The 24,542-nt window shown below is 36.7% G+C and overlaps 6 protein-coding genes and 1 non-coding gene across 9 annotated transcripts; 3 read left to right on the top strand and 4 right to left on the bottom strand.

Annotated features, from left to right (window-relative positions):
- Positions 1 to 2,287: 2,287 nt before the first annotated feature.
- LOC125223632 (protein DA1-related 2-like) lies at positions 2,288 to 5,820 on the top strand. 3 transcript variants are annotated; one of them, XM_048126873.2, is made up of 12 exons: positions 2,288 to 2,438; positions 3,298 to 3,437; positions 3,590 to 3,677; positions 3,756 to 3,870; positions 3,949 to 4,069; positions 4,155 to 4,238; positions 4,316 to 4,435; positions 4,514 to 4,726; positions 4,813 to 4,875; positions 4,970 to 5,085; positions 5,165 to 5,223; positions 5,311 to 5,820. In XM_048126873.2, exons 1-12 carry the CDS (start codon positions 2,405 to 2,407, stop codon positions 5,670 to 5,672), a joined length of 1,515 nt encoding a protein of 504 aa, XP_047982830.2. In that variant the 5' UTR covers positions 2,288 to 2,404; the 3' UTR covers positions 5,673 to 5,820. The 3 variants fall into 3 exon arrangements, with proteins under 3 accessions (XP_047982830.2, XP_047982836.2, XP_047982845.2); XM_048126879.2 differs by lacking the exon at positions 2,288 to 2,438 and adding an exon at positions 2,547 to 2,783; XM_048126888.2 differs by lacking the exon at positions 2,288 to 2,438 and adding an exon at positions 2,547 to 3,184.
- Positions 5,803 to 9,295, bottom strand: LOC125223652 (uncharacterized). The gene is made up of 7 exons (XM_048126900.2): positions 8,906 to 9,295; positions 8,525 to 8,701; positions 8,276 to 8,425; positions 7,731 to 7,832; positions 7,584 to 7,654; positions 7,253 to 7,320; positions 5,803 to 6,201 (listed from the first exon to the last, which is right to left on the bottom strand). The coding sequence occupies exons 1-7, from the start codon at positions 9,119 to 9,121 to the stop codon at positions 5,963 to 5,965; spliced, it is 1,023 nt and encodes a 340-aa protein (XP_047982857.1). The 5' UTR covers positions 9,122 to 9,295; the 3' UTR covers positions 5,803 to 5,962.
- Positions 9,296 to 10,451: 1,156 nt separating this feature from the next.
- Positions 10,452 to 11,790, bottom strand: LOC125201630 (ras-related protein Rab2BV-like). Its single transcript, XM_048099819.2, has 3 exons — positions 11,684 to 11,790; positions 11,423 to 11,605; positions 10,452 to 11,009 (listed from the first exon to the last, which is right to left on the bottom strand). Exons 2-3 carry the CDS (start codon positions 11,585 to 11,587, stop codon positions 10,524 to 10,526), a joined length of 651 nt encoding a protein of 216 aa, XP_047955776.2. The 5' UTR covers positions 11,588 to 11,605; positions 11,684 to 11,790; the 3' UTR covers positions 10,452 to 10,523.
- A 1,122-nt stretch (positions 11,791 to 12,912) lies between these two features.
- On the bottom strand, positions 12,913 to 14,046 carry LOC125214852 (uncharacterized). Its single transcript, XM_048116042.2, has 2 exons — positions 13,671 to 14,046; positions 12,913 to 13,065 (listed from the first exon to the last, which is right to left on the bottom strand). Exons 1-2 carry the CDS (start codon positions 13,999 to 14,001, stop codon positions 13,049 to 13,051), a joined length of 348 nt encoding a protein of 115 aa, XP_047971999.1. The 5' UTR covers positions 14,002 to 14,046; the 3' UTR covers positions 12,913 to 13,048.
- Positions 14,047 to 16,018: 1,972 nt separating this feature from the next.
- MEE60 (maternal effect embryo arrest 60) lies at positions 16,019 to 16,760 on the bottom strand. The gene has a single exon (XM_048100092.2). It carries the CDS (start codon positions 16,642 to 16,644, stop codon positions 16,108 to 16,110), a length of 537 nt encoding a protein of 178 aa, XP_047956049.1. The 5' UTR covers positions 16,645 to 16,760; the 3' UTR covers positions 16,019 to 16,107.
- A 1,862-nt stretch (positions 16,761 to 18,622) lies between these two features.
- On the top strand, positions 18,623 to 18,694 carry TRNAP-AGG (transfer RNA proline (anticodon AGG)). Its single transcript has one exon. It is a non-coding gene; the product is annotated as a tRNA-Pro (tRNA).
- A 3,936-nt stretch (positions 18,695 to 22,630) lies between these two features.
- Positions 22,631 to 24,267, top strand: LOC125201923 (uncharacterized). Its single transcript, XM_048100220.2, has 4 exons — positions 22,631 to 22,907; positions 22,976 to 23,291; positions 23,770 to 23,883; positions 23,958 to 24,267. Exons 1-4 carry the CDS (start codon positions 22,758 to 22,760, stop codon positions 24,086 to 24,088), a joined length of 711 nt encoding a protein of 236 aa, XP_047956177.2. The 5' UTR covers positions 22,631 to 22,757; the 3' UTR covers positions 24,089 to 24,267.
- Positions 24,268 to 24,542: the final 275 nt, after the last annotated feature.

Below are 24,542 nucleotides of genomic sequence, written 5' to 3'. Positions count from 1 at the left end.
TTGTTTTCACCTTAATTACTTAGTAGGGTGCGAGATCGGTTATTTACTGAATAAGAAGAGATATTGCAAACTCAATGAAATTCCCAATAAAATAAAAATAGCACAACATCTAAACCATCTGCGATCTACTTGACTAATGCTATTTATAAGTATGTGATTCTTATTCTTCATTTTGATAGGAAACAATTGAAATTTTGTATCTGCCTATGATATATATACATGAGATATGGTTGATTGGATAATGTAATTCACGTTTTAAGCATTGATATATGTTGTCTTTGATTTGTTACTATATTTTGTGGGATATTTTCCTTGATTGTTATTCTAATTAACTTTCCTTCACATTATACTTTCTCCACTTGGGCGTCTTCTCAAACAGTAACCCAAAAAATGGAGGTTTTTTATTATTAAGTTAATTTAAATTTTACTTTTGTAAAGAAACAGGATATATAACATGGAACAACCCTCTAAATTGTTAGAATTGATTAAGTGCATTACTTGCAACGCAAATGAAACAATATATATTCATGTGCCATGTCATGTGTAATCATAATTAAAAAAATTGCTATATTTATAAAATTTAAAAAAATTATTATTATTAAAAAAATATTGATCAAAACCAAAAATTACATACCTTTTATTTTTAAAAACTACTCCATATAGTAAAAATAACTAAGTACTACAATATACAAATCACATAAATTTTGATTATAAATGAGTACAATACATATATTTATTAAATTAGCAATGACTAGGAAACTATAAATTATAAAATTAAAACAATTAAATATGACGAAAACAAAACTATGAAATAAATAATCAAAGAAAAATCCAGAAAAGGGAGAAGAATATGCTGTGTTCGATCTAATGCCTCGGCTTTTTCCCTTCTTTTGATGTTGGATCAACAAATAGGTGTTTTAAATCAAATAAAAAGCACAATATTCCTCTAATTTTATTTATTTTCCCCTTTTTACTATTCGTAACGATGGAATAATTTTTATGCTGACAACCGTAAAGTAGGAAAAGGGTATTACACAATTTAACAATCTTTTGGTTTAGCTTGACTAAAATATCAAAAATGGGCACTTCTTTCAAGTGTCAAATCTAGCTATTTATTCCAACCCTTTTGGATTACTATTTTTTTAACCGTTGGTTCTTTCTCTCAAATCTCAATTAATTTTAATCTCTGTGTGTGTATGTGAGAGAGAGCGATCATGACAATCCATGCAACGAGGAAACTTGAAATAATTAATATAGCAATATTTTAGAGTAGTAAAAAATCAATATGTTATATTGGGGTGCGTTAAAATGACAACACTCTTAAAATGACACTGTGACACCACGCTAGACTGCAATATTATTCTGTATGCTAGACTGCAATAGTATAAATGCTAGACAACAATTTACAATAATCTATAGATTGCAGTCTAGCGTATTGGACATTGCAGGCCACATCACCTTGCAGTCTAGAGTATTGAATATTGCAGTCCGCGTAAATTTATCCTTACGAATTTTTCATTAATCTAATTGCACTCGATAGATTCATTAATCTTATGTATTGTGTTTATATACGTTCACAAAAATTATCCAAATATATCAATTGAATGGTAAATTGCAAATTGCAATATACAAGCACTGCAAACACATTAATAATTCCATGATAACTTAATAAAGGACGTAAATATGAACAAAATTATGTATTACTTAAAAAATTTCCAACAAAAGAAATTATTGAAGTGAAGTTCATGTGGAATGAAGACTAGAATTGTTAAGTTATACATTTATCTATCTCGATATGATTTATACGTCTCAATTTACATTAAAACTCGTGTAGTCCAATACCGAAAAGTATAATAAACATGGCTTCATTATAATGACAATATGACATGTTAAATTATGACATAAAACCAGAATAAAATTCCTATTCATTGACCTAAGAACATTATCCACCATCTCTCTTGTGATTAGCCGATGAAAAAAACACTAAATTTTAGCAATATTTAGATTCTTTTTACATGATCATGTTTCTTGACATAGACACACTCCACTTCCCCCCAAAGAGATGGAATTTGAACTCTCCATTTCCTTTTCCTTCTCTTCTCCAAAAAACAGTGTTGATCACTCCAAAAACCTCAGCCGTCCAATCCCAGCACCCCACTTTCCCCTTTCCCCTTTCCTCCATCACCATCTCTCCCATCAGATTCTCTCTCCCCACACCCTTTCTTGATTTTCTTTCCCACAAGCCAAGAATCTCTCCTCCCACAGATATTCCCCCCTTTCTCTCTCTCTTGCAAAAAAAACTTACCTTTATCAATGATGCCATTCTCCCCCAATTCCTTTCTCTCTACTATTCCATCCTCCTCACCCTCTGTGTTAGTCCCTTTCACCGTTTTCAGGAAACCCCATGTCTTCTTCGAATGTCAACCACTGCATTTATGGTGTGCTTTCCACCTTTTCTTTTCTCTATTGAAAAGATTTACCATTTTGGGATTTCTTGATTGAGGCCTACATTCTTGGTTTTAGGATTGTGTTAAGTTAAAGATTGTGTCTTTTTGGATTTGGAGTGATGCCCTTTTGGAACTTTTATGTGTTTTTTTTTTCCCTGTTTGTGTAAAGATGATGCCTTTTTGACATTTAGTTGATGCTTGTAGCGTTTGACGGTTGTAATTTTTTGCTTCTGCAAGAAGATTATTTGTAATTATAGGTCTTGTCTATATATATGTGGTGGTGGGGAACCTTCTGTAATTCATTGCCTGGTTGAGTGATTGATCCAAATTCATCATGTATGGAGATCTTTGTTGTGTTTTCCATCTATGTTTGATGTTTATGTCTTATCAGTTATGCATATAGCAAAATTGAATTGATCAATTTGGGAAAGAGTTGATTGAGGAGAAGTGTTTTGATTGATGCCTGGAGTCTTGGTTTTAGGCTGTGTTAAGTTAAAGATTGCATCTTTCTGGATTTTGGATTGATGCCCTTTTGGAAGTTTTATGTGGGATTTTTCCTGTTTGTGTAAAGATGATGCCTTTATGACATTTCGTTGATGCTTGTTACGTTCGACGGTTATAATTTTTTGCTTCTGCAAGAAGATTATCTGCTATGTATCTTGTCTATATATATGTGGTGGTGTAGATCCTTCTGTAATTCATTGCTTGGTTGAGTGATTGGTTCAAAGTTTTATCATGTATGATCACTGTGTGTTCTGTTTTCATCAGTTTTGCTTTTGCATATAGCAAGATTGAATTGATCAATTTGGTAGAGATCATGATCAAGGAGATGTGTTTTGCTCATGTGCAGAGAGGAAATCGAGTTTTATGAAATGGCTGAGTAAGTTCTTCAAGGGCGGGCCGAGCAGCAGGGTGGTTTCAACCGGCTCACAGCAACCTCAGTTTCCCGGGGAGGAAGACATGATGTGGCGCGCTCCATTTAGATCCGTGGTATCAATATCTATCTCGTTATTGGAAAACTTATTTGGTTGATTGTTTCTTTGATCATCGAGTGTTACTTAGAAACTGTGATGCATCTATGTGGATACGAGCATTCGTGATTTCAACAAGACATTTCGAAACTGAAATCTTGTGATTTGCAGGATGATCGCTCTCGGGCCAGCAGAGAGAAGGAGGAATTGGACCGCGCCATTGCACTCTCTATGTCCGAAGATTTAAAGAGACCAAGTGGTACGGTTTCCTGTGCTTTCTTCCTCCTCGTGTATCCCTCAGTTTCCAAGACTAAACGTACAAAATCCAATCGTGCAGGATACAGATGGCGATCAGGAAATGGTGACGATCTAGCAAGGTCGCTCCACGACAGCTTCAGCTCTGCACCGTTGCCTTCGTATGTCCCTAGAGACTACCATCCAAGGGGATCTAGGTGATTATTCATCTTCAATTGTAGTGTTTCTTGAATCTCATTTTGCTTATATTTCTTCTGTTTGGATATGATTCGCAGAATATGCGCTGGCTGCAAACGTGAAATCGGATATGGGAACTATCTCGGGTGCATGGGGGCCTATTATCACCCGGGATGCTTCCGTTGCCACGCGTGTAAACACCCCATTACCGAGCATGAGGTAAGCCCTTCGCTCTCGATTTACGAATGCTGCATTATTTTTGATCCATCATCAAGTTCTTATTTTTTTTCATTTTTGATTCAAGTTCTCTTTGTCAGGAAGAGAAACATATCACAAATCTTGCTTCAAAGAGCTCAATCATCCAAAGTGTGAAGTTTGTCATCAATTTGTAAGCAGCCTCAGTTTTCTGCCAATACAACGTTTCACGCCTACGCACTTTTCCATGACCGTCGTTGATTCTTGCAGATCCCGACCAATGGCATGGGCTTGATCGAGTACAGATGCCACCCGTTCTGGTCGCAGAAGTACTGCCCTTCTCATGAGCACGACAACACGCCCCGGTGCTGTAGCTGTGAGCGTTTGGAGGTTAGATTTATTCCGAAACTACATTGTTTATAACCTTCCATCAATTTGTTTGAAACATAGTGTTGTTGTGTTTTCAAGCCACGGAACACCCGATACATATCTATGGGAGACGGCCGGTGCTTGTGCTTGGAGTGCATGGAGTCGGCCATCATGGACACCGGTGACTGCCAGCCTTTATACCATTCGATCAGAGACTACTACGAAGGAATGAACATGAGAATCGAGCAGGAAATCCCAATGCTTCTCGTTCCACGACAAGCCCTCAACGAGGCCATCGAGGGGGAGAAACATGTAATGATCTGAACCATCATCACTCTTATTATCCAAACAACTCAAGGTTGCAGAAAATTTCAGTGAGCTAATGTATGTGTTTGTAGGGTTACCACCACATGCCTGAAACAAGAGGTCTCTGCCTTTCTGAAGAGCAGACAGTTACAAGTGTAAGTGTTTTACCATTTCTTTAGTTTTAATATACATTATAGTCTTCTGATAAAGGGCTGTTTTAACGGAACTTTGATCGCGTTGTGACTTCAGATAATGAGGAGGCCACGACTGGACCATCGTGGACTAGTGGGTATGAGAACACAGCCGCAGAAGCTGACTCGAAGGTGTGAAGTTACAGCCATTCTCGTACTGTACGGCCTCCCAAGGTAACTAGTATTCTTCACCCTAATTCATACACGAAGATTCGTGGAATCGTGTAACGTTAAAATCGAATGTCCGGTGCAGGTTGCTGACCGGAGCAATACTTGCACACGAGCTAATGCACGGATGGCTACGACTCAATGGTAAGCGTCTCTGTCCAAATCGTGTTGTCGTACGAGATTAGTCATGTGAAACACGAACTCAAAACTATATTTGTTGTTTTGATTCAGAGTTTCGGAATCTGAGGCCGGAGGTGGAAGAAGGTATCTGCCAAGTGATGTCCCACATGTGGCTGGAATCGGAGGTGGTGCCCGAATCAAGGAACACGACATCCGCATCTGCATCATCGTCCTCAGCATGGTCGTATGGATCCACGTCCGCAGCTCCATCCTCCTCCTCATGGCCTTCATCCAAGAAAGGCGGTAAATCAAGCGTCGAGAACAAGCTAGGGGTGTTCTTCATGCATCAGATCCTGCACGACGCGTCTCCAGCTTACGGTGGAGGATTCCGAGCTGCCATGGCGGCCGTTAATAAGTACGGCCTACGCCGTACCTTAGATCACATCCGCTACACAAGAACCTTCCCAGAATAATCACAAAATCAGAATGGAACTCTGTTTCAGTTATAGGTTTTCATTGCTTGTCTATTGATATCTTCTATATTCATCTCTGTAATGACTAAAAACCTCAATCCATACATCAATTATGAACTAAAATCACACAAATTTGAAGTTCAATTTAGCCATAAGCACTATGTGGAATCTCAAAATGTAGCTCAATGTATGATACAATTTAGTTATCCATTTTCTTTTGTGACTATACAACAATTGGAATAAAACTTAGTAAAAGCAAGAAACATTGGAAGCATACGAGGTGAACTCATCTAGCTTTCGGGGATGTTTGAGAGGATCTGCTTCAACTTTTCATAGGTCATGAAGACGATGCCAACACTGGGCACAACTTTGTAATATTCGGGTAGAATCCCGCGATATAGGCCAAGCCAACCTTCCTTTCTGATTATTTGCCTCAGTGTCCCGACCAGGCCTGTTCTGTAAACAAGAGCTCGGCCACCGGCTCCTTCCAGTTGCATTCTCCGCCTCACAAGATCCAGAGGATACGCCACTGCAAAAATACAAATATTATTAGGACTTTTATCGACTTCAGTGAGTCACAAATACGATTATCATCATAGTAAAACAAACATTTCAACAATGGTGTTATCGTCATAGATCAAATCTGGAGCGCATTCTTAACTGAAAAGGCAGACGAAAGATGTTAATCAATTTGGCTTACTAGCCCTAATAAGATGTGAATTTTGGTCATCAGCAAACACTCTTTTCTCGGGACGAGGATTGGTGACAATTTGACAAGATTGAGTCGATCTTGAAATTACTTTATGAAATCGACCAAAAGTCTATTTGTATTGTACCATTGAGCTATAACACAGAGCAAATGGCAAAACCCAACTGAGAAGCGTACCTCAAAGAGGACACACCTCTCATAATTTGAAAACTCCAAAACATGGCTCACCTAGTGGAGCCAACTGCATACATGGAGAGCCAAGTTACTTAGCAAAATCAACCTTTTTCAAAATATCCTTACAAAGAAGGTAAAGATTGCTTTGGAAGAACAATCAAGCAATATACCATATTTTATTAGCTTCTTACAAAAGTTTCATATTGCCAGATTATCATGTCTGGACTTCAAGCTCTAGGGTCAATCTCGTTATTACTTATTGAGAAGCCTGCATCCTCAATTTTCTGCAAAAGCATTCGACAGCCACAGGCATTCAGATGAATTAGATCCTCCATTATTTTTGTATTCTATAGTGGATAATTTAATCAGGTTGCAATAATATGAAGTTACTTGCACTAAGTTTTTAATTTGGATGGATGTTCAGTTGTATTTGATTATAGGAGAAAAAAATGTACAAGTGTCAATAAATGACCATATACGCACGCCAGAATCAACAGAAGCACAGAGCATATAAGTATGAAACATGGAGAGGCGACAGCCTGGTCACTAAGGGAAGCACTCATACAAGTTAGATTGGTTCAAGTTTGAAAAAGAAATCGGTTCTGTTAATCCCTATAAAATTATTAAAAACTGGAAACCATATGCCATACTTAAAAGTTTAGATAGGAAAATATGTGATCATCGTCAGATCACTCACCTGTTGATGATGCAATTCCTGAAAAACTCCCACAAACAAGGCTTGCTAGAACAATTGAGTCTTGAGGCCTGAGGTCAATAAATAGAGAAACATGTAAAATCTTGATTTACAAACCTCATTTTTCAAACTTCACCATATAATACTCCCTCTATCCCATTGATAACGTATCAAAAGACTCCGGGTAAGAAAATTAAGGAATGCAGTTTTTGCGGTTATAAATTGAAGATGCAGTTTTCTTAGGCTTGGGACAGCCAAAAAAAAGTGGTTTGGGACATTTTTAGTGAGATAGAGGGAATAGAATGCCAAAATCCATAGAACTATCGTTGCCTACCTATGAAGCTGCCAATAAGATCTTGCAGTGTCATAGACTGAAAAGCTAATAGCCAAATTTGGGCCAACACCCTACATAAAGCAGCACAGATTCAGAAAGTAACCGACGGGAAACAAGATCAATCAAACAAATAAAGTGAAACTATACCAATAAAGTGGGACCAAGTCCTTTATAAAGGCCACGAAAACCTTCTTCTTTGCTTATGGTACGCAAGGAATGGAATATCCCTCTGTAATAGATCACATTTGTCTGCATATACACAAAAAGTTTTAAGTCTAAGTTATTAATAAAGTGTTTGCATAGAGTGGAAGAATGAAGGCCAACTAACTGGGTACTGGCAACACTTGAAGGTGACATTTAAAGAAAGGCAAAGAAACCGAGTTTTTGCTAGTATAATTTTTTTTGTCAAAGTTCCGACCTTTATAGTAGGAATATAAGATTCATTTCAAACTTTCAATCAACAAATTCTTTCCCATGATAATTCCACTGTTTTCCACCCATTTCCATCTCTTCATTTCCAAGTACAACTAAGTGGGTGAAACTAAAGATTTATAGTTGCTAAAGATAAGTAATCATACCAATTCAGTGCATACCAATGAAGACAATAAAGTAAGCATCTTGCAGGAGTAACAAACCTAAACACAAGTGTATATCCACTTAACATTACAATAAGAACACTCCCATCTGTTCACCTGCGCTGTAAGGCGCGTCCGGACAAGATCCAACGGATAGGTAGCTGACGCGGCGGTCACTCCAGCAAGACCACCACCTAAAAGCCGTACGCAAAGGTCTGCACCGATGCTTTCTCCTTGGCCCTCAACTCCTAATGTAGCTTGCAACATCTAACAGGAAAAAGAAGCAAAAGTTTAGCCAATTCAACACTGGAGACTCGAATAACTAACTCGAAAAACAGAAGCTCTTCACAGAACAGTTGTACCAACATTCTTGTAGCGTTCGAACGCATAAAAGCTGATCGAAGAATACGGGAGCCGGTGCGCGATCGTCACCAAATTCCCCTTCCAAAACGCCCTCACGCCTTCTTCCCTAGCAATCCTCGACGCCTCACGCCATATGCTTGCCTTCTCCAACCTAGACGCATCGGAGTGCATTCCCTGCACCTGCAAAACCGATTCCACCCTTCAATTCAACTCAATTATGAAACAAGGAAAAGGGGAAACATAAACCCTATCAAATCAATGCAATCAATCGATCCAATTCACCATAAAAAGCCCCAATTCAATCCAATTTCAGACTACTGTGAGTATTATTCTTCAATTGAAGAGGAATTGCGATTGAGAAAAATCCCCAAATTGAACAAAAACCTGAAATAGAATGGTGAGGCGGGCGAGAGGGGCGGTGCAGGTCTTGCTCACGGCTCCGGCGAGGCCGCCGGCGAGGAGCTGCGGGGCGGTGCCGATTTGCCTCTGGCGCGGCGGCGGCTCGACCACCACCGACGACGTCGTCGGCGCACTCAGGCCGCCTCCCTCCACCACCACTCCGACCCTCGCCTCCGTCTGCATTTTACCGATCGCCGACATACAATTAATTAATTTCTCTTAATTAAAATAAATAAATCCAAAACAGCGGCAATTTTGAGAAGAAAGAGGGAATCAAGATGTGATTTTTATGAGAGCAGTTTGATCAAACAGCTCATGGAATTTTGCTTTGAGGCTATTGGAATGCTGCTGTCGTAATCAACACGAAGCTGTGGTAGTAACTACGTTTACATCAACACTGGGTTTTTATTTTGTTTATTTTTATTTATTATATATTTTATTTGAAATTAATTTTTAATTGATAAACCGACATTGGTTTTTATTTGGGCCAATAGTTCTTAAAATCACTTTTTGCATGAATTTTAAATGATAAATTTGTGTTTCATGATAGATTTTGCTTGAGTTTTATAAATTAAATTTAACATGGTGTGTTAGATTATGTTGGGTCAATATAAGAAACACATTGCGTGTAATGTGTGTAAACAATAGTACTATCATTTCGTATGTTACTCTATTAGTAGTATAAAATTTCTTTTTAGATTTTACAAGAAATCCAAATAAATAGGAATTCACTATATTCAACAAATTCATGATATTTTTAAAAATATTTAACACTCAATCTAAAAGGTGCAAAACAACATTATTTTGTTGTTAGATGATGAAGCACAGTTAGGTTAGTATGATTGTCTTTTCCATCAAATATAATGCACTCGTCTCGTCTAGAAAATTACTGCTCTCTGTTCCGGCTATTATAACATATTTCTTAATTAACATGAGATTTTAGAAGTTGTTAGCTAATATGGTTAATTGGAGAAAGAAATAGTAGTGTAAGTATTAAATAAAGAGAGATAGAGAATTAGATATTTAATTTATTATTTGGAGTATAAATATGTAATTTTGATTAAGAAAAATTAAAAAGAAAAGTAGGACAATCTTATTTAGGAGGTAAGAAGTGCTATATCCATTGACAAATATAAAATAAAATGAAAATGTGTTGCATTTACAAATGAAAAAGTCGTGTGGGGAGCAGTGATATTAATGTTCCAACGTCCTACTACTATTTATTAATGTTGTTTTGAAAAGGGAGTTGTTTCGACAAATATTTTAGTAACATGTTACACGTTGGTGAAGTGTGGCAGTTGAATGGATGTAACGTGTACACATTATTGATACTCCTTGAATACATTTTGGTTAGAAAACCAATACTTCTAATTTTATGATTAAATATGCATTGCTTGTAATAGTTTTTATAATTTTTAGCAAAATAACTTTTAGAATGATCCAGCAATTAAATATAAAATCATCTCATAATTAATCGATGCTCATCGAAATTTAAATAAGACATAAAAAAAAGTAGTAGATAATTAATTTAACCAATCATTTGTTTTTCATAGTTAATTCTCTTAGTTTTAAAAAAAAATATATTTCTTGTCACATTGAAAGTTCAACTAGAGCAACAAGTGGCTTTCTGTTGCTGCTTATAGTTGTTAGGCTCCCCGACCTTAATGGTCGTGCCCTGGCCGGGGCCCGGGCTGGCCTCTTGGGCCGCCAGCGCCTTTCGGCTAACAATTTGATAAATGTCCAACAAAATAGTTTGGAAGGCCTTCTCAACGTTGTGGGCCTCCAATGCGGAGGTCTCGAGGAAGGAGAGGCCCTCTTTCTCGGCGAAGAGCTGGGCGTCGTTCTCGGCCACGGCGCGCAGGTGGTTGAGATCTGACTTGTTGCCAGCGAGCATGATCACGATGTTGGAATCCGCGTGGTCCCTAAGCTCTCGCAACCACCGCTGCACGTTATCGAAGGACAGACGCTTAGTCAGGTCGTAGACCACGAGCGCCCCGACTGCGCCACGATAGTAGGCGGTCGTGATCGCGCGGTACCGCTCTTGCCCGGCCGTGTCCCATATTTGCGCCTTTACTGTCTTCCCTTCCACCTATGTGCACCAATTTCTTTCTTAATTAATTACTCTAAACTTTTTTACCACTAAAAATACGTTAATTTGGTGGGGAAAATGTGGAACACATATTTTAGCCATTTTTTTTAGGGTAATTAGTTATTTAAATCACTAAATTTAGTCAAAATCTGGCATATTCTATAAAATTTAAAATTCGCTAATTAAATCACGAAATTTTAATTTTTCTGGTTTATCTCATGGGTCGAATTTTTCCAGTTCCAGATTACTAACTTGTGATGAAATTTTACTACCTCGTATACATAGTATTTTTCTTATGACATAGTATTAAAACTAAAAGATAACACACTCTAATAAAACAATGAGATCTCATAAATTAGGTTACACCAACAAGATCCATTTTTTGAATGTATTTAAAAGTTAAGATTGATTACCTGGAGAGTTCTTGTTGCGAATTCAACTCCAATTGTGGACTTTGATTCTAAACAAAATTCATTTCTTGTAAATCTTGACAAAATGTTGGACTTTCCAACACCTGAATCTCCAATCAACACGATCTTGAACAAATAATCATATTCGTGATCTACCTTGTATGCCATTAATCGATTTCTTCTTCCCTAAAATCAAACAATCAAAATCAAGATTCATCCTTTAACATAATGGTTGAAGAGGAAAAAATTAAGAAATATACTCACCACTAATCACCATTTTTTGTAGGGCTCCTCGCCATTGCCAACTCACACAAATTCTTGATTTGCTAGTGGGAGCAGAGAGAGAAGAGAGACTCAAATCATAAAAATATAAGTAAGAAAATGAAAATTGAAAAGGGACAGGTGTTTTTTGATGTTGAGATAAACAGAATAACCGATTTAAGAGGAGTTTAAACGGTTGTGCATGTTGTTCTTTGCTTGAAGTGAGGCCTATATATATACATATGCAAACTCAATATATAGTTGGAACCACGTTTTTAAGCTCCCCTTTACTAATCCCTAATACTCCCTCATCCCATAAATTTTGTCGCATTTTGACTGGATATAGATTTTAAGAAATGTAATTAAAAATGAGTTGAAATAGCTAGTGAAATGCAATTACTACTTTTATATATTAGTTTTATAATAAAATGTGAGAGATAATGAGTTAGTGAAATATTGGGTCCACTTTTAAAAATGGTAAATACTAAAATGTGACAAATTTTGTGGGACGGTCAAAAATAAAAAAATGTGACAAACTTTTTGTGATAGAGAGAATATTTTTATTCATCTTCAAGGTTGGGTCATTATTGTTATAAAAAGGTAAATATATTAACTTTTGGGTAGTTTAGCACGGGTGTACTTCTCACTTACACTATTTATGAGTCTTAGAAAATCAGCAACCAAGTATTCTATGCACTACATACTCTATGCAATCATTTTTTCGGTTTCAAATCAGATATTCTGCTGGGTCAGTTAAATTTGACCAACAATCGACGACCCGCTCTGATACTATGATAGAAATCCATGAATTCCATCCTAAAACCAATTGGTGATAGGAGGGGCCCATAAGACTTATATAGTGGATTAAGCTCTTTGTGTACACCGATGTGGATTATTGTTTCATTCATTTTATATTTCAATTGCGAGCAATGGTTGCATGAGAATACACCTTCAGGCTTCAGTAGTCAAACTTCATTTTACACAACGTGTGCACACGTCACTGCGTCTTGTGCTCGCACATTTTACATGTTAATTGTTGTTGTTGTTGTGTATATGGCCGTGCACACTGTTCTTTGCATCTTATGCACGCACTAGTACATTTTATTTGCTTTAAATAGTTGTAATAGAATAAACAGCTATGCGGCTTCCAAGTGGCATGCCGCATGGCAAAAGAGTGATGAAGAGAAAAGTAGGTGTGCAATTCATGAATAGTGAAAAAAAAATATAAGAAATTTAGATAAAACACTTTATTTTATTTAACATGACGTAGGAAGCACACACACTTAAGTGATAACACTGATACAACAATCACAGTACAATCAACAACACTGCTTCTGCCATTAAACTTCATATCCACATCTTCACGACTCACGGCAACGTGTATGCTGCATAACACAAACAACAAGTGATAAGCATTCCACTAGAAGAATACCAACAAACTTTTTAATTTGAAAAAAAAATACCATGGAATTACCGCCATAACATCCGTGTGTAAATTTACCGACAATGTCACGTCCATCGATAATACGACCAATATTCGAATTTGGTCCAAAATATTCACTATTTGAAAAACAGGTCCATAACAAATGAAAATGTCGCCGAACTAGTCCTTTTTTTACGGTTCAGTAAAAAAACTAACAGTCAACACTCATTGCACAGTGGCATGACCATTAGTTTTTTCACGGAACCGTAAAAAAGGGGATTATCCGATAAGGATTTCATTTGTTATGAACCTGTTTTTAAAACAGTGAATATTTTAGACCAAATTCGTATTTTGGTCATATATTTAGGATCAAAATTGACCTTTACTCAATATTTAACAGGAAACAATTTTTCTAGCGGTCCGATCCGTCAATAAATTATCAAATGGACAGTAAATTTGCCAACGAATTATCCGTCACTAAATGATGGCCGGACGCGTAAATGCCGTCGGTAAATTTCATTATTTTTTACAGAGAGATATTAGAGGAAAATTAAAAAGATGACAAACCTCCACACTTGTAGCCAACTGGCCTATCAGCAAGGTTGCAACGTTTGGGGATTCCAATGGCAATCTCAGGATTGATTCCAGCCATTTTGGCCATGTTAGAGAGCATCACAGCGCAGAGGCATTTGGGGTTCTGTCCCAACTTCTTCACCTGAGCGCAGCAGCTGCTCGGGACGGCCGCGTCTGCGTCCTGCGCCGCGGACGCGCATGGCGCCAGCTTCATGGCCTCGTTGTCCGGGGTCGATCTCGGGCACTCGCCGGCGCCGTTGGAGGAGATCGAGAGCGAAAGGAGGAGGATGCCTAGCAAGCACAATGCCTTAGTTGATGCTCCCATGATGAGTGAAGTGAGTATTTGTTAGTGATGATCAATGAGGCTAAGATGTGATGCTATTTATAGAGGCTTGTTTGTGTTGATGACTCAAATTGTATTGGGATTTTGAGTGGATTGAGCACTTATTCCTTATGTTGTGGAAGCCAATTCGTTATGTTATGTTTTTCTTGTTTTAGTGGTAGTGGTGATTGTTGTGTAGAGAAAATTGGCTTTTCATGAAAAAAAATATTGGTTGTGGATGGGGAGGGGGCCTTAGAAGAGCTAAACCATTTAATCTACATAATTTCACCTTAGCACCTATGTCATTTCCTACTCTATCTCCTACTGTATACACACATTTGTGATAAGTGATGGTTGGATTCATCATTCATGGTTGTGTGTGTATAGTAGGAGATGGAGTATGAAATGACATATGTGATCCTAATTGACATAATTTGTATATTTACTAGCATCTATTACTCTACCGAATTCTCAATATTGAAGTAATGTCAGATTCAGGTAGGATCGGAGGTTGAACAAAATCTTATGTCCTATCAACAGCTCATAAAGATCGAAAAATTTCATTAAATCATTTTTTTTAACTATTGTAGATTGTATGTTGTGCTAGCACTGCACCCTTTTGCAATCCTCGGAGGTTCAGTTGGCTGAGATTCACATCATTTCTCGTACATCTTAATTATTATTGATGACTACTACATGCATTTATCTTTTGACGTCGATAATATTCTCCTTCATTGTGTCTGACCCTATAAATTTTATTTATTACTTATGAAATAAAAATCAAAATAGGCTATAGTCCACCCAATTCCTTGGTGGTGAAGGACTAGGAGTCCAATAAGTGGAGATATTGCATCAATTAGAATGAATATTTTTTCAGAGTAATCAATATTTCACCCCCACTAATGGCTAATAATGCTCCCTCTCACCGTCCCAATATGAGTTCAGTCTTATTTTATTATTTTAAAACCTTAAAAACTCAACACTATAATATAAACCACTTCCTTCACTGTTTCACCAAACTAACGCCACATAATCAATGTAATCAATGTCAAATTCCACAGAATTTCAGTTTCAAATCAACTCTAGAGTCAGTCATACACGAATATTTTACACTATAATTAAATGTCACAATTATTAAAAATTAAAATAATACTACCTCCGTGCGTCAAGTTCGTCCGATTTTTTCATTTCCGTCTGTCCCCTTAAGTTTGTCTTATTTCACTTTTATCATTTTTGGTAATGGACTTCATATTCCATTAACTCAATCATACTCACATCTTATTACTCATCCGTCCCACTTAAGGAGTCCCAATTGACACAAATTTTAAAAAAAAAACATAAAAAAAGTTGAAAATAGTGAAATATGGATCCTACTTTTTTATACTAGTTTTATAATAAAATATGAGTGAAAAAAAAAAGAATAGTGGAACGTGGAGCCTAATATCATTCATAGAATATTTCAACCAGAACTCCTAAAGTGAGACACCCGAAATTAGTAAATCAGGACTCTTAAAGTGGGACGAGGAGTATAAAACTACTCCCTCCGTCCCAGATAATTCGACCCAATATTCCATTTCGGACCGCCCACGTAATTTGTCTCACTTCACTTTTACCATTTTTGGTAGTGGATTATATTTCACTATCTCATTCCTACTCACATTTTATTATAAAACTAATACTTTTAAAGTAGGACCAACATCCCACCAACTTTTTAAACTCACTTTCCATTAGATTTCTTAAAACTCGTGTCGGGTCAAAGTGTCCCAAATTATCTGGGACGGAGGTAGTAATATACTTCCTCCGTCCCAATAAATATGAAACGTTTGCTTTTTGGCACATGATTTTTTGTAGTGTTGTTTTGTGAGTTAAAGAAGAGAGAGTAAAGTAAGAGAGAGGGAAAAGTAGAGATAAAATTATTTCTATTTTAAGAAACGTTTCATTTTTAATGGACAACCCAAAAAGGAAAACGTTTCATTTCTAGTAGGACAGAGGAAGTATATAAATAAAACACAAAATGGACTAATTTTTCAACTCAATTTTCATTACAATTCGTGGTATGTAACAATAAGGAGTTATTCCATTACCAAAAAAAAACGACAAAAAAAAATCTCAACGCGTAAAAGCATAGAACACGAAACCGACATAGATCAGCAGCCCCGCCGGCACAAACGTCACGAGCGGCACCACCGCCGCATAGGCGTGCCCGCCGCCGCATCCGAGCAGCCCGAGCTTGATCTGCACCACGTTGACCAGCGCCAGCATGAGGAAGACCGACCCGGCTACCGACCCGACCGCGGACACGGCGTACCCGACCCGGAGCGCGGTCTTGTTGACCCGGGCGAGATCGAGGTCCCAGAAATGTCGGTGCTCGTGGTGGTGGGGCCCGGGGCGGACGAGGCGGGTGGCCTGCTTGAGGCCGAGCGCGACGAGGCTGGAGAAGAGGAAGCAGCTGAAGGAGTAGACGTGGAAGGCGACGAGGTCCTCGGCGACCCGCGGGCTGGCGGGGCAGCCCGCGGCCGGGTCGACGAGGCTGTTGCTCGGGTCGGTCGGGTTCCAGGCCAGCCCGATGAAGACGGCGAGCGTGAAGAGGGAGTTGACGTTCACGATGCCGTCCAGGGCCGAGATGTGGATGCTGGTGGCCGACATTTTCGCCGCCGGCGGAGATTGGGGATTTTTGGATGTGTGGTTTTGTGGCGGAGATGGGGCGAGTTTTGGGGGGTTGAGAAAAAGGTAAAGGTGAGTGATGGGTTGGATTTTTGCTTTTTTTGGGTTTTCCGACAGGGAGATGCGGCTTTTGGTGGGGCCCACAGTGTGGAAAAGGGAAATGGACTGAACGTTACTCTTTTAGTGGGCTTTGGGCTTCTTCATTCAAATTTGTTAGCCCATACTATCGGGGCTTTGTTTTTGGATGAGATGTTGAAAATGCTTTTGATTAAAATCCATTTGAATTAAATCTAAGAGCTGTGATCGAATGGTCCGTGACTCGTCCATTCTAAATTGAATGGGTAGAGGATTGATCATTACCTTTAAGTATAAATCAATTTCAAATTTTTTGTCCAATTGTCCACTTTTTGATGCGCCTACAAATTAACATATATTTTATTCGTCCGTCATTAGAAGTTTCGGTTTAACATTTTAGTCCGTCCACAATTAGGAGTTTCGGTTCACTTTTACTATAAATGGTAGATACACCTCACTTTACACTAACTCATTCTACTCACATTCTATTATAAAACTAATACTCCCTCCGTCTACAAAAAATAGAGCAATTTGTGTATGACACGAGTTTAAATGTAGAATTGGTAAAGTAAGAGAAAATGAGAAAAAGTAAGTGAGAAGTAGTGTTAGTGGAATGATGTGTAAGTTTATTATTTGTTGAAACTTTTTCATAAATGAATATGCTCTATTTTTTGTGGACGGCAACAATGGTATTTGTGTTCTATATTTTATGGACAGAGATCAGAGAGAGTATATAAAAATAAGCCCTACATTTTACTATATTTTCTCTAACTCACTTTTTTTTATATTTCATAAAACTCATGCAAATGAAGTTGAGAATACGTTTCCTTTTTGTCATTGATATTCTTGGTATAACAACAAAAAATAATAAAAATGCAATTGAAGTTGAGGATACGTTTCTTTTTTTAGTAATAAAAAATAATAAAAATGCAATTATCAGACTTCTACATATGAAATAGAGAGAGAATCAATCATGTACTGAGTCCGCTCTGGCATCATATTAAAATAGATTACTCACACAATAAAAGATCTTATAAGAGAATAGGATAATCAAATTATATAAGAGCATGAATAACGCGGATGGGCCGGGCCGCAACTCGCGAGTCCCGGCCCGGGAACAGCGTTGGAGCATGTTGAGTCACGGCCCGGGCCGGTCCCGGGGCCGCAGTTGCGTCCCTGGGCCGCTCCCGGGGTCCGGCCCGGCCTAGGGTTATCTGCTACGGGACGGGCCGCAAACCCCCAAATTTTTTTTTTCTTTTTTTTCTTTTTTTTTTGCCTATTTATACCCATTTCTTCAACATTCTTCCACCAATTTCTCCATTTCTATCCTCTAAATTATTTCAATATATTTTCTAGGAATTGGAAATTTTATTTTCTAGGTCTTAATAAATTTTTTTTAGGATTTGTAAAAAAAAATTCTAGGATTTGTAATTTTTTATTTTTCGATTGAACAATGAATTTTCCCGGGTTTAATTGTTCAACGTAATCTATTTTACGATTAAAATATGTTGTAGTTGTGAATAGTGCAAATGAATAGTTGTGGTCCGAGTTGTGGCCTGCGGTGTTAATGGAGTTGTGGCCTGGAACCCCTAATTTGAGGGAATGATGACGTGGAGGGGACTTGCGGCCCAAATCCGGGCCAGGGTTATTCATGCCCTAAGAGACATAATTGCTACAAAATCAATATGCCAGAAACATGGATTTTAACATCTGTCCAAATAATTTTTCATGTCTACCTCCTATTGTGGAATATTTACTGATCTCATTTAAAGAAGGAAAGTTACAAATTTTTATGCTGAAGTAATAGATTGAATGATAAAGATAAATTGAGAGTTTGTCTTAATCCAAAATGTATATAGCTCAATAAATTCGAACTGTACATCTAGGGCATTTGGTCTAGTGGTATGATTCTCGCTTAGGGTGCGAGAGGTCCCGAGTTCAATTCTCGGAATGCCCCTTTCAGATATCATTTTTAATCTTTGATAATATATACGGTTTCAACAGATTAATAAATCTATAATAAAATCCATATAATCGCTTGGTTCTTGGTGTAAAATGATGAAAGAACTTTAGAATCATATTTTTGGAGCTCTTCAACTACAAAATAATCAAGATTAGCTACACTAACACAATCGTGGATTAACAAAATAAATGAAGGTTAATTAATAGATTGGATACACTTGCTACAATATTTCTAAAAGAAGCTACACACCTTCCTAATCCAATATAAGCCAACAATTTAATTCACCGGCCTACACATTTTATGAGAGGAAAGAGGAAGAGAGTCATACAAAGATTAATTAGCAACTCATTCTCAATTCCTCATGCTTATCCTTTGTATAAATTGTCAGAGTTGAGTATGCATGTATAAGTAATGTGTTTTTATTAAATTATTCAACATGAAAACATTGAGCACGAGAAAGAATAAAGAGAAAACGACCACAGAAGCATGCAGAAGGGCAATTGATTCTAGCGTAGCTTGTTGGTAGTAGTATACTAGTATATAATTTTGGATATTAGGAAATTTAATAGGTAATTTGCTTGTAAATTCCTAAACTTGCATCAAATTATGGTTTTACATAAGTCATAACATGTAATTTATCGAACTATTGACTTGTTTTAATTTTCCAATTAAGCTTTTATTGTTCTGATTTTGCCATCGATTTTGACATCGACAATATTCGACAATTACTTACGTAAAACTATCGGATATCAATCGAAACGAATTCATATCTTAAGAAGGGAAAAATCATCGTATGATGCTAAATTAAATATTTCTATTTGTTGAGTTATGGTTTATATAAAGTTATGTTAGTGTCAAAATCTTGATTGGTTGCAAAATCAGAACAAATCAATAGTTTGATAGTAGTTTATAAGATGATTTTAAAAATGGTATGCAAAATCATACTTCGTCAATTTTTTATGAGTTTACATGCAAATATCCCTAGCTAATAATGTTTGTTTAAAATTTGATACGATATGTATCTACATCTCGTGGTGCTGATGTTAAATTGCATAGACCTCTAAAAGCACATTGAACTAAGTCCAATTTTTATTTGAAATCAAGTTAAATCTAAAGTCCACTTATGATAAGATTTAAAGTAAATTCTACAACGGAAACCTCGGTAATAATATGGGTGTAAAAATTGTAATTTGAAATGGAGCAGTTATCAATCAAATTCATTAATCATAATGCTAACTCATGTATCATATCTAACCCCTCTCACCAACAAATAAAGTTAAAGACAGGTCTATGCTACTAAAAATAATGAAGCTAGTCAATGGCATGATTTTTCATTATGTGATTCAAATTAGGGACTTAGTTTTGGATACCTAATAGAACAATGCAACCCATTTCTCCAAAATAAAAGTTGTGTTACAATTCACCTAACTAAATGTAATTATTGGAGCCGAAATTGAAGGAGGTGATATTTGATCATGTTCTCCTAATTCAATGAAGATAACGATGGTTTAATATATGCTATGTTGTAGTCCAAATGATTGTGAATAACTATTTTATTATGGTTCACAAGAAAATGTCATATTAAGACATATTAATTGTTGTTACTTAATGTGAAAAAGGATCTAATATTACTCCATTGTCAGCACAAATGCTATGACCGTCCGTCACTTCAATCTAATAAAATGGAAAGAATTGATAAAAAAATACATTGTTTAAAATTTTATAATCTTAATTTAATATTTTAGTTATAGGTCTAATTAATACTATAAGCTTTATTTTCTTTCATTCTTTATTTTCAGCCCTCTCCTCATTATCAATTTTACGTTTAATTAGTCATTTACTCTCATAATAATGGTATTTCATTAATTAATCTATATAACTAATGCACAAACATTAAATTTTTCTTTGTAAATCCGAGAATCGTCCCTAGCATGCCACGTGGAATAGCTAGCCGGACAAATGTCTTGAAGCCAATACTGACACCCACAGGCCACAGTTTAGTTGCATGCCCCTAGAAAGACTAAAGTCAATGGAATATTATTGGATTCGTGTGTAGCTACAAATCTTAATACATACTCCACATATACTTTTCCTTTTCGTTTCTATCAATAGAAAAAAAAATCCTATCACGTAATAATACTACCTCCGTCCCCCAAATTTTGACACACTTTTATTGGCACAGATTTTAAAAAATATAATGAAGAGTGAATTAAAAAAATTAATAGGATGTGAGTCTTACTTTTAAAGTATTAATTTTATAATAAAATATGAGTAGAATTGAATTAGTGGTATATGGGGTCCACTACCAAAAATGATAAAAAGTGAAGTGTGTCAAATTTTTAGGGACGGACCAAAATAGTAAACTGTGTCAAAATTTGGGAGACGGAGATAGTATATAAATAAAGTATATATTTTTCTAATTTCATTTAACATATAAAATTACCATTTTCTAAATTTCCTTATCATTGTTCAAGTGTTAACATCTATTTTATGATTGAAGGAGTATTATTAGTTTATTGTGAAATTTAAAAAATATAATCAAATTCTGCGTATCAATTAAAAATCTTCATATAAATTATTAAATTAGTATATTCAAATTTCATAGCTAAATTTTTTATTTATTTTAATTTTACAATTAATCAAAATTTAAGCGTTAATAAAAATCAATAACTATTTACATGGCTATCAGATTCAACTAAAACGATTTCTTAACATAACTAAATACTTCCTTCGTCCCCTAAATCATTTTCGTCAATTCTACAAAGTTTGTCGCACTTGGAATCTTACTAAAAATAGACATTAAATACACTCTCAATCTTCTTAATATAGCTTATTCCACTATACACCATCATTTTATATAAAGTCAAATAATTTCTTAAAACTCACGTCGAATCAAATTGAGACAAACTTTAGAAAACGGAGGGAGTATCATTTTGTTGCGTGCAATGTAATGCTATTTTAGTGTTGCGTGCAGTGTAATGCTATTTTAGTTGACGTTTGTAACGTCACATTTTATTTTCAAACTATAATATCTCCGAAATCTCGATTCAATAGAAAATCTGAACAAATTAATAATCCAAAAATCTATAAAAGAATTTTAAAAGTACAGTTGCAAAATCAAAATTTGGGCAATGTGTAATAAATATAGAGGCAAATTCCCTTTTTATATCAAGGAAAATTGCCTTACACTGATCTTGCCAAATCTAGGTCTATTTGATAACTTTAAAAGTCAGTTAAAAAGTAGTAGTAAAATTCAAATTGGTTCACAATTATCTCATGATGATTTTGTTTCGATTCGATGAATTAAGTCTAATACGACAATCATGAATATACACGGAGTCGTCACGTAACCGTAAACGATGCTTTCCGTTCATAAAATAGTGTCGTCTAGCTAAAAAAGACATAAACAACGCACTACATTACACGTCAGACGCAAATTCAAATTGGTTCACAATTATCCCGTGACGATTTTGATTCAATGAATAAAGTCTAATACGACAATCATGAACATACACGGAAGTCGTCATGTAACCGTAAACGATGCTTTCCGTTCACAAAATAGTGTCGTCTAGCTAAAAAACACTTGAATAGCGCACTAGATTACAGACGCAAATTCAAATTGGTTCACAATTATCCCGCGACGATTTTGATTCGATGAATTAAGTCTAATGCGACAATCATGAACATACACGGAAGTCGTCACGTAACCGTGCTTTCCGTTTGTAGAATAGTGTCGTCTAGCTAAAAAACACATGAACAACGCACTAGATTACACGTCAGACGTCAGACGCACGCAGTATTTTCTATAATTTTAAAACCAACCATGGACCCTAGTTTCTATTCCTAATTTGATTTTATTAGTGATTGATACACCCATCAACTCCAAAATCACACTTTTGATTTTTGAAATTTGTCTCAAATCCAATATCCCCTCTCTTCTTTTCAAACATTCCTCTCCAACTCCACTTTTCTCTCTCCTCACTCTGCCACCATTTTATATCTCCCTTCCTCTCTCAGCAACTGCTCACACATCTCCCAATTCCCAAATCCCTCTCTCATGAAAATGGCCGATGATGATGTTGTGGAAGGAGCAGGCTACTGGCTTCCCTCTGAGTTTCTCACAGACGACGATTTCGTCACCAACAAAGAGAATTCCGACTCCAAACGCTTCTTCCTCACTGAATTCCCCTGCAATTTTCAAATTCAGGTACTTTCCTTTTTCTTCTTCATTCAATTTTTCCAATTTCTAATAATCTCTGTTATTTTCACCTCCAGTCAAAAAACGACGCCGTTGTCGATCTCGATCTCGCCGGCGAAATCGCGAAGCTGAACCTGAACCTGAACCCTTCCCCGCCGCCAAATGCATCGATTGCCAAAACGGGGAGCCTCTTTCCTCCCCAATTCGGAAACATTGGCCCGAAGGCAGGGCGAGTAGGAGGAGGAGCGTGGGCCCCAAATCGAGGCGCGGTGGCTCAAGGAGGCGCCGCTGGGGCTAAAAAGGCGTGCGCTGGAACAGGAGTGTTTTTGCCTCGCCGGTACGACCTCGCCGCTGCCAATTTTCACCCGGCTGCAGCCCCTCGCCGGAGTCCAGGTTTTTCCCCCAATTCAATTTTCCCTCCATTTTTTTTCTTCTTAACTGCTTTAGTTTTCAATTTTCTTTATTTATGCGGTATTTATCGAATTATTATAAAATACTTAAATATCTAGAATTGCTACGATTTGTGGACCCATGTTTTGCTTGAAAAAACAATCCAATTTCAATGAAGTAGTAAAAATTTAGTGACAAGTGATTTGGATATATGTTGTGCAAATTTAGTGCCACTTAGTGTATCTAGCAAATGACTATTACTAATTTGAATATGAACCACTAAATTTTTACCTTATGATGATGCAAAATTTTGCTTCACTTAGTGCTAGTTAAATGAAATTTGCACTGGATGCGTTTGCGTTTAGGAATGTCAATGTAGCCCGATCGAAAATTTATTAAATTCTAGCCTAATTATTATAGTTCACAATTGATTTAATATTGCAAGTGAAATGTAATTTTATTTTGTTTTCTATGTGTTCAGCTTATCCCTTTCAAGGTAGGGAAGCCGCTCAAATCCACACCAAGCCTCTACCGTCTCGTTTCGTCGAGAACGAGACCAAGCCTCTGCCTCCGGCCAAGATCGCCTCGGATCATTGTATGTTTGGATGCTTTAGACAATTCCCGAAATTCATTTTTAACTTGTTGCTAACATTTGAAGATTATTTGCAGATTCGGCAGTGGCTCGAAGGCGTGACTTGGTGCTGCGGCTACGTCAGCAACGCAGCCAGACTCCGGTGGCGGAAGGGTCACAGATGATTGGCTGCGACCATCTGCGCCTCCCGGTGGAGTGGACTTACTGATGGATGTTACTCCCTAGTTTTTACCTTTGTTAATGTGATGATCAAAGTGTGTGTAAAGTAGGTAATAAGAAGATTATAAAAATGTAGGGAAGATTTGAATTGGAGTAGAAATGTCAAATGGGAGGTCAAAGGTGGTGTTGGTTTGGTTGGTTTTTCTTAAATACAGTAACATTTTTTTTGGACAAGGCCATTTGTTTGTTTAATACCAATAATTAGTTGAATGCAAATTTGATGATATTGCCAATGAACAATGACATAAATTGGCGTTAATGTGATGCCCGGACAATTAAACGACGTCACTTTGTACTTAAGAAGTTGAAAATTATAGCATAAATTGGTCGAATGGAAAGATTGAGAATTGTTAAAATTTCATGATTCTTCATTCAATTTTTAAAGGGCAAGAGAAATCAGAATTCGATTAGATTTAATGATTTTTAAGACAACTAACTAATTT

The sequence above is a fragment of the Salvia hispanica genome, chromosome 2 (genome assembly GCF_029641045.1).
Source record: "Salvia hispanica isolate PSC_SH4W2 chromosome 2, Shi_PSC_v1, whole genome shotgun sequence".
NCBI classification, from domain to species: Eukaryota; Viridiplantae; Streptophyta; class Magnoliopsida; order Lamiales; family Lamiaceae; genus Salvia; species Salvia hispanica.
This window is presented reverse-complemented; position numbering and strand designations above follow the sequence as displayed.

Excerpts from the sequence above, each read along its gene's own strand:
- LOC125223632 (XM_048126873.2), top strand. The coding sequence starts at position 2,405 with ATGTCTTCTTCGAATGTCAACCACTGCATTTATG. Across the intron at positions 3,678-3,755 it reads AGATTTAAAGAGACCAAGTG|GATACAGATGGCGATCAGGA; the intron begins GTACGGTTTCCT and ends CCAATCGTGCAG. Across the intron at positions 4,876-4,969 it reads AAGAGCAGACAGTTACAAGT|ATAATGAGGAGGCCACGACT; the intron begins GTAAGTGTTTTA and ends TTGTGACTTCAG.
- LOC125223652 (XM_048126900.2), bottom strand. The coding sequence starts at position 9,121 with ATGTCGGCGATCGGTAAAATGCAGACGGAGGCGAGGGTCGGAGTGGTG. Across the intron at positions 8,702-8,905 it reads GCCTCACCATTCTATTTCAG|GTGCAGGGAATGCACTCCGA; the intron begins GTTTTTGTTCAA and ends TCGGTTTTGCAG. Across the intron at positions 8,426-8,524 it reads CGTTCGAACGCTACAAGAAT|ATGTTGCAAGCTACATTAGG; the intron begins GTTGGTACAACT and ends TTTTCCTGTTAG.
- LOC125201630 (XM_048099819.2), bottom strand. The coding sequence starts at position 11,587 with ATGGCATACAAGGTAGATCACGAATATGATTATTTGTTCAAGATCGTG. Across the intron at positions 11,010-11,422 it reads TCGCAACAAGAACTCTCCAG|GTGGAAGGGAAGACAGTAAA; the intron begins GTAATCAATCTT and ends TGGTGCACATAG.
- LOC125214852 (XM_048116042.2), bottom strand. The coding sequence starts at position 14,001 with ATGGGAGCATCAACTAAGGCATTGTGCTTGCTAGGCATCCTCCTCCTT.
- MEE60 (XM_048100092.2), bottom strand. The coding sequence starts at position 16,644 with ATGTCGGCCACCAGCATCCACATCTCGGCCCTGGACGGCATCGTGAAC.
- LOC125201923 (XM_048100220.2), top strand. The coding sequence starts at position 22,758 with ATGAAAATGGCCGATGATGATGTTGTGGAAGGAGCAGGCTACTGGCTT. Across the intron at positions 22,908-22,975 it reads CCTGCAATTTTCAAATTCAG|TCAAAAAACGACGCCGTTGT; the intron begins GTACTTTCCTTT and ends TTTCACCTCCAG. Across the intron at positions 23,292-23,769 it reads AGCCCCTCGCCGGAGTCCAG|CTTATCCCTTTCAAGGTAGG; the intron begins GTTTTTCCCCCA and ends CTATGTGTTCAG.